At 36.1% G+C, this 17,260-nt stretch overlaps 1 protein-coding gene across 3 annotated transcripts in view; it reads left to right on the forward strand.

Moving 5' to 3' along the window:
• LOC123563080 (WD repeat-containing protein 90-like) overlaps positions 1–17,260 on the forward strand; it is a 95,529-nt gene that overhangs the window by 29,879 nt on the left and 48,390 nt on the right. For 2 of the 3 annotated variants that reach the window (XM_045355658.2, XM_053528295.1), the window contains one exon: positions 15,653–15,763. In XM_045355658.2, the coding sequence (XP_045211593.2) occupies positions 15,653–15,763 (111 nt within the window). Of the gene's footprint in view, positions 1–14,103; positions 14,164–15,652; positions 15,764–17,260 lie in introns of those variants that run through there. The other variant, XM_053528298.1, reaches the window with a different exon arrangement.

Below are 17,260 nucleotides of genomic sequence, written 5' to 3' on the forward strand. Positions count from 1 at the left end.
TCAATGTAAATCTGTTGAATTCTTATGGTGGGTTGGTAGGGTGATGGTGGGTGTGGGGGGACGGGGAGGATGGATAATAGTGCCAGACTTTAAAGTTTGGTGAAGGTCACCGGAAATATGGAAATTAATGGAAACTGTCTATGAAGTGTTATCTTCCTTTTCCTTTGCCACAGATTAAACAATGTAACTGTTTTTAGCTCACCTGTCACAAAGTGACAAGGTGAGCTTTTGTGATCGTGCGGTGTCCGTGCATCCGTCCGTGCGTCCGTCCGTAAACTTTTGCCTGTGACCACTCTAGAGGTCACATTTTTCATGGGATTTTTATGAAAGTTGGTCAGAATGTTCATCTTGATGATATCTAGGTCAAGTTCGAAACTGGGTCACGTGCCTTCAAAAACTAGGTCAGTAGGTCTAAAAATAGAAAAACCTTGTGACCTCTCTAGAGGCCATATATTTCACAAGATCTTCATGAAAATTGGTCAGATTGTTCACCTTGATGATATCTAGGTCAAGTTCGAAACTGGGTCACGTGCCTTCAAAAACTAGGTCAGTAGGTCTAAAAATAGAAAAACCTTGTGACCTCTCTAGAGGCCATATATTTCACAAGATCTTCATGAAAATTGGTCAGAACGTTCACCTTGATGATATCTAGGTCAAGTTCGAAACTGGGTCACGTGCCCTCAAAAACTAGGTCAGTAGGTCAAATAATAGAAAAACCTTGTGACCTCTCTAAAGGCCATATTTTTCATGGGATCTGTATGAAAGATGGTCTGAATGTTCGTCTTGATGATATCTAGGTCAAGTTCGAAACTGGGTCACGTGCGGTCAAAAACTAGGTCAGTAGGTCTAAAAATAGAAAAACCTTGTGACCTCTCTAGAGGCCATATATTTATGAGATCTTCATGAAAATTGGTCAGAATGTTCACCTTGATGATATCTAGGTCAAGTTCGAAACTGGGTCACGTGCCTTCAAAAACTAGGTCAGTAGGTCAAATAATAGAAAAACCTTGTGACCTCTCTAGAGGCCATATTTTTTACGGGGTCTGTATGAAAGTTGGTCTGAGTGTTCATCTTGATGATATCTAGGTCAAGTTCGAAAGTGGGTCACGTGCCTTCAATAACTAGGTCAGTAGGTCAAATAATAGAAAAACCTTGTGACCTCTCTAAAGGCCATATTTTTCATGGGATCTGTATGAAAATTGGTCTGAATGTTCATCTTGATGATATCTAGGTCAAGTTCGAAACAGGGTCATGTGCGGTCAAAAACTAGGTCAGTAGGTCTAAAAATAGAAAAACCTTGTGACCTCTCTAGAGGCCATACTTGTGAATGGATCTCCATTAATATTGGTCAGAATGTTCACCTTGATGATATCTAGGTCAAATTTGAAACTGGGTCACGTGCCTTAAAAAACTAGGTCAGTACCGTATATTTCCGGCCATACGTCGAGGTTTTTTGACCAAATAATTAGCTCTGAAGTCAAGGGTCGACTTTTGGCTGCATAACTAAACGTAGTCATGATCCTCTATCCATTTTCGGATCGAACACAGCGCATGTAAGGCATTCTAATAAGTTTGTTATGATTTTCGCCATTTTGATAAAGGGAAACTACTCTTTGCGCACTAATTGTCTAGGCTAAAAACAACGATTGCCGTTACGTTCCGTAACTAAACAAAATTAGTTTTATTTAAAGTTAATTGTATTTTGAAAAAAAAAAATGAAAAAATCGTAAATTTTATTATACCTTTAACCGAGATCAAACTGCTGTGAACAACAAAACTGACATGAGGCATCTCACAAATTGCCGATAATTACTGGCCATTTGATCTATAAAGTTTAACAGATCGTTACAAAGGACTTTGAGTTTTGGTTTGAATTAAGAACTTGATGTCATTCTGATTCCATTTTTGTTGATACATGCCGGGGGCATTAATTATCTTACCACCTATTGTCACAATCGGCAAACAATTAACAGTTTAATGGTACACTTAGACAGATCCACTGTCACATTTTCAATCTCGCTAATCAGAGCCAATTTAAATCAATTAATTCTAACCGCTTACAACCTTCAAATGTACAACTCCCCTTTGCTTTGAAATTTACAGCTTCAAAAGACTTTCATTGTCTTAACAAGTTGTAAACAATATCCCAGGTGTTGTTTTGAAGTATGCCGAGGTAAATGTCATGTCTCACTGAATGGCCCTTTATCGATCTTTGGTTGGCTAAGGGCAGTTTGATTGACAGCGGAGGGCGGGGAGAAGACAACATAATTTGCTGCAACTGCATTGATTTTTCATCTGAGAGTTGTTGACAGTTTTATTGCATTTTATCAGGGTTTTTTTTAACTAAATGGATCATTAATTTATGAAAGAGGACAAAGAGGGTCTTGATCCCTGTGATTTAGTGTCATTACTGATAGAGAATACTCGATAGTGATTATGTTAGTGAGTCTGATGGATTTTAATGACTGATGGATAAACCACTGAAACGTAGGTAGAACTACAAATCTTTAATTTTGTTCATGTGTCTGATTATTGATTTTTTTTTTCACTTAGTAATTTTTCACGCTTGTTAATGGTGCTAGATAAAACGCGTATTTTAATGCTTGTTTGTACGGTAATTAACAAATGTTTGACTATCGTTATAAACACATTTATTGGTCATAAAATGAAATCAAATAAAGGAAAATTTTATTTTTTATTTTTGTTTGTTCAATTATATATGCCTTTACTGTAAAACTAACAGTATACTTTAACACTATTACGGCAGTAATAATTTATCGAGGAAACGTAACAAAAACGCGAGCGAAATTAGAAAGATAACTTGCCAGAAACATTTTTCTTTTCACAGTTTTTTGTGCCATAGCAGTTGTTAAAATGCTAGAAATATCCATCCCTCGACTTATGGTTGGGGCAAGTTGAAAATCTAAGATTTTTTATCCAGAGTAGGCTCTCGTCTTATGGCCGAAGTCGACGTATGGCCGGATATATACGGTAGGTCAAATAATAAAAAAACCTTGTGACCTCTCTAGAGGCCATACTTTTTATTGGATCTGTATGAAAGTTGGTCTGAATGTTCATCTTGATGATATCTAGGTCAAGTTCGAAACTGGGTCAGCTGCGGTCAAAAACTAGGTCAGTAGGTCTAAAATTATTAAAATCTTTTGACTTCTCTAGAGACCATATTTTTCAATGGATCTTCATGAAAATTGATCTGAATGTTCACCTTGATGATATCTAGGTCAGTTTCGAAACTGGGTCATGTGCGGTCAAAAACTAGGCCAGTAGGTATAAAAATAGAAAAACCTTGTGACCTCTCTAGAGGCCATATTTTCATGAGATCTTCATGAAAATTAGTGAGAATGTTCACCTTGATGATATCTAGGTAAAGTTCAAAACAGGGTCATGTACCTTCGAAAACTAGGTCAGTAGGTCAAATAATAGAAAAACCTTGTGACCTCTCTAGAGACCATATTTTTCAATGGATCTTCATGAAAATTGGTCAGAATTTTTATCTTGATAATATCTAGGTCAAGTTCAAAACTGAGTCACATGAGCTCAAAAACTAGGTCACTATGTCAAATAATAGAAAAAACGACGTCATACTCAAAACTGGGTCATGTGGGAAGAGGTGAGCGATTCAGGACCATCATGGTCCTCTTTTTGTTTTTTTTCCGGAACATTAGTGCATATTACGGTAAAGCATTTGAAGATACATAAGGATGAAAGTGCGGATATCTTGAAAAAGCAGTGCCAAATCATGACAAATGTTCCAAAGGGATGAAAATTTTTACATTCATTTTTAGCTTCAAGATAGACCTTAATCAAATGAGAAATTTTTCAGCAGGGCGGCATATATCTGACAGAGTTTGCTCATCTCTTAACATTAAAACTTGATAGAACTGTTGCTGAAAATATATTCAGTTGGATTCTGGTTGTTTGAGAAATGAGTTTGCAGGGTTGGCTAGTATATCCCAGTGGCAGGAATCCCGGCGGTATTGACCATGAATTTCCGTCCTTGAAAATACTCCTAAAATAGCAAAAAAAGTGGAAAATATTGGTAAATAGTCGGAAATATGGCAAAAATGACTCCAAATTCAAAAGGAAATGCTGTTTGCTGTAACAAAATGAAAAACATCAAATATCTAAGGAATAATTAATATTTAAATGAACACCAGCATGAGAAAAATACTGTACAAGTACTAAGCACTTATATATAACATAGTTCACTTTTGAGAAATGGACTTGCAATTTTACATAGTTCAACCATCCTAATGATCAATGATGTATTTGTTGGGGTTAAGGGGGAAGGGGGCTGAATTTCATGTTTCCTTGAATTGATTTTATCTTTCATTTGAAATGGTCGTAATATTGTTAATATTTATTTTTGGTCAACATGACTACAACTGATGAACATATTAAGTTTTTCCTGCTTTTACAAACCAACTACATGTATGATAAACAGTAACAACAGTATCAACATAAAAAATATAATAAGCTGTAAAAGAGAATAAGTGGAAGAATGATCAGAGTCATACCAGCAGTTAGCTGACACATTACTCTATGTATTCTAATGATAATAAAATATGTATAAATGTCAACAATGATTGTTTAGGAAATATGCAAGCATTAGTCATAATAAGACATTCATTATAGGTAGTTAAAAATTTCCAGAAAAATGAATTTTGTAATGATCTACGGAAATAATACAAACAAGTTTTACGTTTAGGTCAGCTTTTCTCCTAAACTATCAAAGGTATTGCTTTGAAACTTGCAACACTTGTTCACCATCAATAGCTGACCCTGTACAGCAAGAAACATAACTCCATTCTGTTTTTTGCAAGAATTATGGCCCCTTTTGGACTTAGAAAATATCAGATTTCTTGGTTAAGTTTTATGTTTAGGTAAACTTTTCTCCTAAACTATCAAAGCTATTGCTTTGAAATTTGCAGCACTTGTTCACTATCATAAGCTGACCCTGTACAGCAAGAAACATAACTCCATCCTGCTTTTGGCAAGAATTATGGCCCCTTTTAGACTTAGAAAATCATATTTCTTGGTTAAGTTTTGTGTTGTCAGCTTTTCTCCTAAACTATCAGAGCTATTGCTTTTAAACCAGCAATAATTGTTCACCATCATAAGCTGACCCTGTACAGTGAGCACATTCTTAGATTTAATGTAGAAGGTAATTTAAAGATTAAACTGTGTTTTTGCTGGGGGAGGGGCCTTTATTATGTACAGAGGCTTGCCCCTGCTGCCACTCCTGTGAATGGAAAAGGATAGGGATTTTATACTTTGTTGGAATTACATGAATTGACACAACCATGAAATCACGAAAGTTGAAATAGGCCCACACAAATGATAATAATTTCAATGTTCTCTTGATTAACAGAGGTCAACTAGTCAGTAAGACCACCTCATTGCTTGTCATGTCAGTTTCTTTCTTTCCAAGGCAAGTTTTTCAATACCTGTAGATGTTCTTCTATCCTTTAAAACACAGAATTCTATCAGTTTTAATTTTTGGTCCAACATATGATCAGATAATGCCCTTAATGCTTTGTTCTTTCGTTCCTCCAGTGGATGGCAATGAACTGGATGAAATTTCCTGGCTTTCAGTGTGTCTGTATTTAGATCAATATTTATCACAGATCTTGTAATAGATTTACTTGCTTGCATGACTACAGACAGCTGAAAAATACGTTCAGCTTTGTCTCTGTCTAACCCTGCATCCAATATTTGAATAACAATACCAACTCCTTCCTTCATATTTCCATTTTTAACACTGAATTTAACTACATCACCAATTACAATTTCATTTCTCAGGTGGACAGTAGCAGTTTCAACTTCAAGTGAGCTGAGTATTTTTCGTTCGTGCTTAGTTTCCATTTGAGTCTCATTATTGGCCCCTGTTATATAATATTGCCAGTGTGACTGTTTGTTAACTGCCCAGTAGCAGACGTGATCTGACCTGTTGGAGTGCCAGTGCCATTTCTTTTCACCTAGTCGACTTTGTATACGCGAAATTACTTCGTGTGGAGGAAATGCAGTCACTTTTCTCAGATCAAGCCGCCAAACTGTTTGTTCAGGCCATTTAATTTCCTCTTCTGCTATCACTCTGGTGTTTGGAAATACTAAATTATAGTGAACAACAGTTATTTTGCCAGAATTAGAGTTGTTAGGATTATGTGTAACTTTTGTAGCTATTGCAAAATGCTGAAATCCATAATATCGGAAAATTATGACTTCTCCCTGTTCAACCTCAGATAGCTGTTTGACTTTGATAGACTTGCATGCAAATGGTGATTTAAGGCCCTTATATAACCACTGTATACAAGCACTTAAAATAATAAATATCATATTTATTAGTATTGTCACTGGCCATGCTGGGAACAGCGGGATACAGGCCCATATCATCATGTACGATAAAGTACCAGAAAAAAGGAACCACATGAGTTTAATTACCAAAATGTATCGTCTTTCTTCATAACAATAGGAACATACACGTTTAGTGTTTTGTAGTCTTTTAAGTTTCCAAAATCTGCAAAATATAACAGATAAAATCCACCAACTGCAAGGAGAGGAGATGCTAGATCATAGTAGTTTTTCTTTGTTGTTATGGTGAATAGTCCTAGAATGTTCAAGATAATTATTGAAAAGACTCCTGCAGCCCCAGAACTTACTCTTAAAGGAAACAGAAGTAGCTTTCTCTTTTGGTCAACCTGGTAACTTTCTTGTTTGCCAATTACGCACCATGTTGCAAAATGTTCACAGTTACTTTTAAAGAGATTATAATTACCAAACACGCTCTCAATGTCTTCTGATTGATTCTCACTATTGTCAACATTTTTATATGTTTTGTCTGTACCATTTCCTACATCTTCTATTTTCTCTTTATCATTAGTAATACATACATCTTCTGTTTTCTCTGAATCATTTTCTACACATTTTGTTTTCTCTGTATCATTATATAAACCTTCTTTTATTTTCTCTGTATCAATACCTACATCCTTTTCTGTTTCTTCTGTTTCATTTTTCACACCTTCTGTTTCCTCTGTATCGTTTCTTATGCCTTCTTTTACTTGCGATTCTGCTCGTCGAACTATTTCTTCAGGAGTGTATTTTGAATAATTGTACTCAACAGTATATATTTCGTCATATTCTAAGTGTCTTTTTAGCTCACATGTCACAAAGTGACAGTGTGAGCTTTTGTGATCGCGCAGCGTCCGTCGTCCGCGCGTAAACTTTTGCTTGTGACCTCTCTAGAGGTCACATTTTTCATGGGATCTTTATGAAAGTTGGTCAGAATGTTCATCTTGATGATATCTAGGTCAAGTTTGAAACTGGGTCACGTGCGGTCAAAAACTAGGTCAGTAGGTCTAAAAATAGAAAAACCTTGTGACCTCTCTAGAGGCCATATTTTTCACAAGATCTTCATGAAAATTGGTCAGAATGTTCACCTTGATGATATCTAGGTCAAGGTCGAAACTGGGTCACGTGCCTTCAAAAACTAGGTCAGAAGGTCGAATAATAGAAAAACCTTGTGACCTCTCTAGAGGCCGTATTTTTCACAAGATCTTCATGAAAATTGGTCAGAATGTTCACCTTGATGATATCTAGGTCAAGTTCGAAACTGGGTCACGTGCCTTCAAAAACTAGGTCAGTAGGTCAAATAATAGAAAAACCTTGTGACCTCTCTAGAGGCCATATTTTTCATGGGATCTGTATGAAAGTTGGTCTGAATGTTCATCTTGATGATGTCTAATTCAAGTTCGAAACTGGGTCAGCTGCGGTCAAAAACTAGGTCATTAGGTCTAAAAATAGAAAAACCTTGTGACCTCTCTAGAGGTCATACTTTTGAATGGATCTTCATGAAAATTGGTCAGAATGTTCACCTTGATGATATCTAGGTCAAGTTCGAAACTGGTTCACGTGCCATCAATAACTAGGTCAGTAGGTCACATAATGAAAAAACCTTGTGACCTCTCTAGAGGCCATATTTTTCATGGGATCTGTATGAAGGTTGGTCTGAATGTTCATCTTGATGATATCTAGGCCAAGTTCGAAACTGGGTCAACTGTGATTAAAAACTAGGTCAGTAGGTCTAAAAATAGAAAAACCTTGTGACCTCTCTAGAAGCCATATTTTTGACAAGATCTTCATGAAAATTGGTCAGAATGTTCACCTTGATGTTATCTAGGTCAAGTTTGAAACTGGGTTATGTGCCATCAAAAACTAGGTCAGTAGGTCAAATAATAGAAAAACCTTGTGACCTCTAGAGGCCATATTTTTCATGGGATCTGCATGAAAGTTGGTCTGAATGTTCATCTTGATGATATCTAGGTCAGTTTCGAAACTGGGTCAGCTGTGGTCAAAAACTAGGTCATTAGGTCTAAAAATAGAAAAACCTTGTGACCTCTCTAGAGGCCATACTTTTGAATGGATCTTCATGAAAGTTGGTCAGAATGTTCACCTTGATGATATCTAGGTCAAGTTTGAAACTGGGTCACATGCCATCAATAACTAGGTCAGCAGGTCAAATAATGAAAAAAACGTTGTGACCTCTCTAGAGGCAATATTTTTCATGGGATCTGTATGAAAGTTGGTCTGAATGTTCATCTTGATGATATCTAGGTCAGATTCAAAACTGGGTCACATGAGCTCAAAAACTAGGTCACTGTCAAATAATAGAAAAAAAACGATGTCATACTCAGTTCAAAACTGGGTCATGTTGGGACAGGTGAGCGATTCAGGACCATCATGGTCCTCTTGTTTCTTTTCTCTTTTGAATAGAGCCCTTCTTAAAACCCTTGACATTAGGATAATGGATCAGTACAAGAGTTGCTTGATAATCATTTCTCTCCTCGATATCGGCAATGATAGCATGATGAAAGTAATGTGCCTTCAGGTCATGTTTTCTCTCCTTGTATTTCAATTTATTACTTCCAGGTTCACAGATATGCTGCCCAATTTTCAACTGGAATGCATTTAAAACCCTTGTTTTTCTTGAGCAAAATCCACATCCAATGTTTTTATCTGACATCTGATTTATTGCCTATGGGAAAATGTTACAGTTGTTTTTCAATTGTGCAAGGACAATGCTGAAACAGTTAAAAAAACAACATTCTTGATAGCTAAATCGTATAGTTGCAAACATTAAGGGTTTCAGTGGTTTAGGAGGCTATTTTAAGGTTGTTGAACAAAAAACATTTCAAAATATCAGAAAAGACATATTTTAGCCAAAAGGTTTATAATAGTAACCTCTAACCTGCTAGCAGCAAGTGATTCTGCCTTTGGAACCAGTGCAGAATTCAAGGACATGTAGGCTGGTCATTAATTGCCCAAATGGAATTTTGGACTTGTCCATTTTAGAAATATTATCTAATAATTATTCATATTTGCAAAATGCTCTTATCATGAATATTAGTTATATTGAGAAAAAAGATTCCAAAAGGCAGCAGAAAAAAAAAGCTTTTTTCTCACATGGAAAAATTCTATTTATGAACCCATGTTGAAGCAGCTCAACAGTTGTCAACAAGTTGATATTTTATTTTGCCAAGGTTAGTGTTTGAAATTACTGTTTATCCAATGGCATTCAGTATTTTTCAAGTTATCAAAAAATTTATTTTGGTAAATCAGCATTTACTTCCAGTCGTTTATTAACCCGATAAGTCAAATACTGCACGTAGGCAGAGCTTAAATTTGTAAACAAAAAATAATTTCAAACACTAAACAGGTAAGTGATATACATAAAAGAAGTTCAGCAAAATTTCTCCTTTTTTTCACTTCAAATTTTGCAATAATGAGTTTACCTAAACAAACTACCGGTACAAAAGTGTGTATTGAAGATAAATTCTTAAACTCAGTAAATCACTTTTATTAAAATTATTTATAATTCAAAAAACAACAACAACAACAACAACAACACATAAATCAGAAGTCCTGCCCCTTGTAATAAAAACAAAAGAAAACTTAAAATTGAGCTGCGCCATGGGAAAACCAACATAGTGGCTTTGTGACCAGCATGGATCCAGACCAGCCTGCGCATCTGCGCAGTCTGGTAAGGATCCATGCTGTTCGCTTTCAAAGCCTGTAGCTATTAGAGAACCCGTTAGCGAACAGCATGGATCCTGACCAGACTGCACGGATGTGCATGCTGGTCTGATTCCATGCTGGTTGCAAAGCCACTATGTTGGTTTTCCCATGGCGCGGCTCAAATGTTTCTCAGACGGTTTACTAATCATGAACAAGTCTTTTTCATTATGAACAATCAAATTAAGTATTTATTTTTCCTGATTTAATCACCATGTTAACTAGTTCAGACCTTACCTTGCTAAATTTCTATAATGAACTTGTCCATCTTTCAATTTGGACAGTACCATTAATTGTTAAAAGGGGCAATTACCAAAAAGATACTGGCTGAATAGTAAACAGTGCAGGTAATGATCAGAGTCTGCAGTCACTGCACAGATGTGCAGGCTGAGCATGATCTACACTAGTCGCAAAGGCAGAATCAATCCTGTCCAGCATGGTTAGGGTTTAAGTGCTGTTCAGAATACTGTAGAAACATTTAATTTTGTGGTTTTGGTCAAAATGGCAATTTTATGGGGATATGAATTCGTGGATTTCAACTTTTAAGCATAAAATGAATGGGAATTTTACCTGGTCATTAGGATTAAATTATGTGGACTGACTGAACCACGAAATCCACAAAAATTAATTCCCCATGAATATTAATTGATCTCACAGTATTCTGATACTAGACCAGTGAAATATATTTCTGTCAAAATTTCTTCAAAAACTGTCATATTGGGGATACATTGTATTGATAATGATACTTTGTTATTGTAATCATGAATGCAATTCTTACGAAATAAATGTATGTTTAAATTTGACAGTGTAAAAAGTACATCAAGACTTTCAGGTTTAAGACTTACTTTGTGAAGTTGTGTATAACTTCTTAAGAATTTTTGCATTATATATTCATTACATAAAAAAAATAATACTTACTGACAAAATACCTTCCTATACTGAAAGACATTATTAAATATGCCTTAGGAAACCCAAAATTAAGAGTCTAAAAATAAATCTTATTTCATTGCCAGAAGTTAAACATACCTTGGTTGTGTTTTATAAGTAGGATATATCTTATTTTTTTGTTATACCCAATATTGATATAGGGTTAAGCACTAGAGGGATTATAAACAAACTGGAGAGATAATGGTGCCTAGATTATTAGCTCACCTGTCAGAAAGTGACAAGGTGAGCTTTTGTGATCGCGTGGCGTCCGTCGTCCGTCAGAATGTTCATCTTGATGATATCTAGATCAAGTTTGAAACTGGGTCAGTAGGTCTAAAAATAGAAAAACCTTGTGACCTCTCTAGAGGCCATACTTTTCAATGGATCTTCATAAAAGTTGGTCAGAATTTTTACCTTGATGATATCTAGGTCAAGTTCAAAACTGGGTCACGTGCCTTCAGAAAGTAGGTCGGTAGGTCAAATAATAGAAAAACCTTGTGACCTCTCTAGAGGCCATATTTTTCAATGGATCTGTATGAATGTTGGTCTGAATGTTCATCTTAATGATATCTAGGTCAAGTTCGAAACTGGGTCAACTGCTGTCAAAAACTAGGTCAGTAGGTCTAAAAATAGAAAAACCTTGTGACCTCTCTAGAGGCTGTACTTTTCAATGGATCTTCATGAAAATTGGTCAGAATGTTCACCTTCATGATATCTAGGTCAAGTTCGAAACTGGGTCACATGCCATCAAAAACTAGGTCAGTAGGTCAAATAATAGAAAAACCTTGTGACCTCCCTAGAGGCCATATTTTTCATGGGATCTGTATGAAAGTTGGTCTGAATGTTTATCTTGATGATATCTAGATCAAATTCGAAACTGGGTCAACTGCGGTCAAAAACTAGGTCAGTAGGTCTAAAAATAGAAAAAAACTTGTGACCTCTCTAGAGGCCATACTTTTCAATGGATCTTCATGAAAATTGGTCAGAATGTTCACCTTAATAATATCTAGGTCAGTTTCGAAACTGGGTCACATGCCTTCAAAAACTAGGTCAGTAGGTCAAATAATATAAAAAACCTTGTGACCTCTCTAGAGGCCATAATTTTCATGTGATCCATATGAAAGTTGGTCTGAATATTCATCTTGATGATGTCTAGGTCAAGTTCGAAACTGGGTCAACTGCGGTCAAAAACTAGGTCAGTAGATCTAAAAATAGAAAAACCTTTCGACCACTATTTTTCAATGGATCTTCATGAAAATTTGTCTGAATGTTCACCTTGATGATATCTAGATAAAGTTTGAAACTGGGTCACGTGTGGTCAAAACTAGGTCAGTAGGTATAAAAATAGAAAAACCTTGTGACCTCTCTAGAGGCCATACTCTTCATGAGATCTTCATGAAAATTGGTGAGAATGTTCACCTTGATAATATCTAGGTCAAGTGCAAAACTGGGTCATGTGCCTTCAAAAACTAGGTCATTAGGTCAAATAATAGAAAAACCTTGTGACCTCTCTAGAAGCCATATTTTTCAATGGATCTTCATGAAAATTGGGTCATGTACAGACAGGTGAGCGATTCACGACCATCAGGGTCCTCTTGTTTTTATTTTGAAGTGTGTATCGATTTTAAATTTTTGGTGTATTGATTTTAAATTTTTGGTTCAATGTCTGTATGTTATGTTATAAAATGATTTTTGCTATTATGTATCTGTAATCTAAAGTATCACAGAATCAAGAAGTAAAAACTTGCAAACTTAGTGGGGATATTTTCCAAAGCAGTGGGTATGCTCAGTAGATAACCCAGATAGTTTTAGGGTCCAGTAGGTCAATGTCATATTGACCTCAATACTAAAAATATTTCTATTCAATAATTAAGGGAAACTTGAGTCAGCTGCCTTTAAACTTTAATAGAATAATTGCTTGTGTTCGGCAGATAGCTGTTGTTGTAGGGTCAGTAGGTTAAAAGTCAATGTCACTTAGACCTCGAGACCAAAATGCTTTGTGAATAATAATTGGCCATATGACCACGAAACATCATGACATTGTGAGGATTTTCTATGGTCGTCTAAGATGACTCATTGGTTAAAAGATTGGTGTGTCAAAGGTCAAGGTCATGAAACTTAGTCAGAATATTATCTTGATGATCTTTGTGTCAGGTTTGAATCTAGGTCATGTTGGGTCAAAAACCAGGTCACTTGGTCAAATCAAAGGAAAAGCTTGTTAACACTCTAGAGGCCACATTTATGACTGTATCTTCATGAAACTTAGTCAGAATGTTAATCTTGATGATCTTTAGGCCAAGTTCAAATCTGGGTAATGTGGGGGTCAAAAACTAGGTCACCAGGTCAAATCATAGGAAAAGTTAGTTAACACTTTAGAGGCCACATTTATGACCATATCTTAATGAAACTACATGTATCTTGACGATCTTTAGGTCAGTAGGTCAGGTGAGCGATACAAGGCTTTTATGGCCCTTTTGTTTAGGTCAGACCTTGAGATAGAAAGTAGAGTCAGACCAATTTAGGCATAAAAATTCATTTGCATGAAAGTTTTAAAAATCCATGAGTACAATGCATGCGTAAATAATCTGACAGAAGATACATTGTACGTCCATAATGATAAACATATGGCAAGCATTTTCATTTCAAGTAGACAAAATTCTTAGTAAATGGACCTCTCTAAAGCAATAGCCTCTGTACAATAAACACATTTCAATCTTACCAGTGGTGTTCACTCTAGAGAGGCTGCATAGCATGATATGCATGGTGAAATATTTGTGCCACCCTTCAAAGAAGGAGTGGTACTGTGAAATCATTAATATTCGTGGGGGACTAATTTTCATGGATTTCATGGTTGAGTCATTAATCCCAACGAACAAGTAAAATTCCCATTCATTTTATGTTCAAAAGTTGATATCCACGAATTCATATCCCAACGAAATTGGCGTTTTGACCAAAACCACGAAATTCCGTGCCCACAAAATTAAATGATTTTACAGTATATTGTTTTGCTGATATAGATCTGTCAGACGGTCAGTCTGTATGTAGACCAATCTGTTTCCGGATAATAACTCAAGAACGCTTGGGCCTAGGATCATGAAAGCTGATATGGAGGTTGGCCATGACCAGCAGATGACCCCTATTGACTTTGAGGTCAGTACCGTATAGCGGGTTATTTCTATGGGGGGAATATTTCTGCGTTTCTGCGGTCTCTCGGTAGAATCGCAAAAATATTTCCAGCAGAATATTCATCCAGCAAAAATTTAAAACGCAAAAAAACTGCATTTTTCCCCAATGTTGTTTCATGTTATGTTTCCCTAGGTAATCCGAAGTAATTATTGGAAATTACCGTCGCAGTCTGACAATTACCGATAATTGTATAATTAGGTGTGATGGTCAATCAAAGCCCTAACTGTTAATCCCTCAGAAAACATTTTTCTTCTGTGAATGAAATAATTGAGTGAATTTCAGTTGTGTTATTCTTATTAAACCCTTGTAATAGATATCTTCCGAACTATACTTTAATAACCTTTATATAAGTATAACCGTTATGCCGATATACCGTAGCTTGCAGTTGTTGTTTGTGCAATTGTTGTTGTACTTATATTTTTTCAATTCACATGTTATTGTATCCTACAATGTTTTCATTAAATGCAAAGTTATTTTACAACAGTTACCGGTAATTTAGTTTATTGTTTTCATACGCTATCATTCTCACAACGCCCGATCATGCGAGGAACTACCTCCTATTTGGCATCATTAACGCAGAAATTTCTCTTCCTTTTATGTGAAAACGCAGAAATTAAACACGCAGAAATTTGTTTCACAATTTTTGGGGCCAAAACGCAGAATATTTTGACCGCAGAAATAACCCGCTATACGGTATGTCAAAGGTCAAGGTCACAGTGACCAGGAACAGTAAAACGGTTTCCGGGCAATATCTCGAGAAGGCTTGGGCCTAGGATCAGGAAAATTGATAGGGAGATTGATCATGACCAGCAGATGACCAATATTGATTTTGAGATCATTTGGTCAAAGTTCAAGGTCACAGCCAGGAACAGTTAAAACGGTTTCTGGACGATAACTTGAGAACGCTTGGGCCAAGGGTCATGAAAGATGTTAGTGAAATTCATCATAACCAGCAGATGACCCCTATTGATTTTAAGATCAGTAGGTCAGAGGTCAAGGTTACAGTAACCCGGAACATTTAAACCGTTTCCAGACAATAACTTGAGAATGCTTGGGCCTAGGGTCATGAAACTTGATAGGGAGGTGGTCATGACCTGTAGATAACCCCTATAGATTTTGAGATCTGTAGGCTAAAAGTCAAGGTCACATTGACCCGGAACAGTTAAATCCTTTCCAGACGATACCTTGAGAACGCTTGGGCCTAGAATCACTTAACTTGATAGGGAGGTTGATCATGACCAGGAGATGACCCCTGTTGATTTTGAGGTCAATAGGTCAAAGGTCAGTGTCACATTGAACCAGAACAGTAAAAATTTTGTTTACAGTGAGCAAATAATTTGATGTTCCTTGTGCAATTACTGAATGCATCAAGGGAGGCATTTCGTGTTTGACGAGCTCTTGTTGATGAAATGTGTATTATACTTGTTTCAGTTAAATGTATTTTATATTTCAGGCATTGTGGACAGAGGACGGACATTGCCTGATCTATCCTTGTCATGCAGTGGTCGTAGCCATGAAAATATCAAATGGTCATCAGAGATTCTTTATTGGACATACTGACAAGGTATTTTTAGCTCAACTAATGCGAAGAATAAGTAGAGCTTTCCTACTCACCATGGCGTCGCCCCTTGGGTTAAGTTTTTCGTACCAGTCCACATTTTGACAAAGTCTTTTGAGATAAAGCTTTGAAACTTTCAACACTTGTTTACCATCATCATAGCCAGTTATAGGCAAGAGCACATAACTCAATCAAGGATTTTGGCTGAATTATGGCCCCTTTTGACTTAGAAATCATGGTTAAGTTTTTCGTACCACTTCATATTTTGACAAAGTCTTTTGAGATAAAGCTTTGAAACTTTCAACACTTGTTTACCATCACCATTTCCAGTTATAGGCAAGAGCACATGACTCCATCAAGGATTTTGGCTGAATTATGGCCCTTTTTGACTTAGAAATCTGTGTTAATATTTCGTACCAGTTCATATTTTGACAAAGTCTTTTGAGATAAAGCTTTGAAACTTTCAACACCTGTTTACTATCACCATGTCCAGTTATAGGCAATAGTACATAACTCCATCAAGGATTTTGGCTGAATTATGGCCCCTTTTGACTTAGAAATCATGGTTAAGTTTTTCGTACCAGTTCATATTTTTTGCAAAGTGTTTGACATATGGCTTTGAAACTTTTACCACTTGTTTAGTATAATAATCTCTATCTGTAGGAAAGAGAACATAACTCTGTCATCTATTTTGGCTGAATTATGGCTCTTTTTGGACTTCGAAATTGGTTCTGTTTTCATACAAGTCCATGTTTTGTCAAAACTATTTGACATATGGCTTTTGAACTTTGAACACTTGTTTATCATTATGATTTCCATCTGTAGGCAAGAGTACATAACTATTTTGACTGAATTATGGCCCTTTTTGGACTATGAAATTGGCTCATATTGCCATTTAGTGCAAGACTTATCGAAATCAAAGTAATACAGGAACATTGTTAGTCTAATCTATTTATTTCTTTTGTCTGAATATCCGTGGAAATATTTTGACCCCATTCTTCAATCAATTCTTCGAATAGTCGAGCGCGCTGTCATCAGACAGCTCTTGTTTGTTAAGCATTCACTTTTGCTTGAGGTAACATTACTGAATATTTCATAATGATAGAAGTTGATAATAGGGAGAGCACAGACATACATATTGAGGGGTTGTTATGTTGATCCTTGGGCAAGGTGTATCTTTTTTTGTGGTGATTTGATGATAGATATTGTGTCAGTAGTCATTTCATCCTCCACCTCTGTTTCATGTGGATAAGTTGGCAGTTACTTACAGAGAACAAATTAGTAGCTACTGGTATAGAATCCAGGAACACAGGATAGGTTAATTGTCTGCCATTACACGGCTGAAATACTGTTGAAAAACAGCACTTAACACAAACAGTTACTTTGTGCATGTTATAAAAAGTGAAGGAAAGTTGATCTATTAAGGATGTATTCAAAGGCATTCAATCAGTATTGTTTGCCTTTAACAATTATTTTTCTTTACTGGGATTGAAATAACACCAA

Source organism: Mercenaria mercenaria, chromosome 2, assembly GCF_021730395.1.
Source record: "Mercenaria mercenaria strain notata chromosome 2, MADL_Memer_1, whole genome shotgun sequence".
NCBI lineage: Eukaryota > Metazoa > Mollusca > Bivalvia > Venerida > Veneridae > Mercenaria > Mercenaria mercenaria.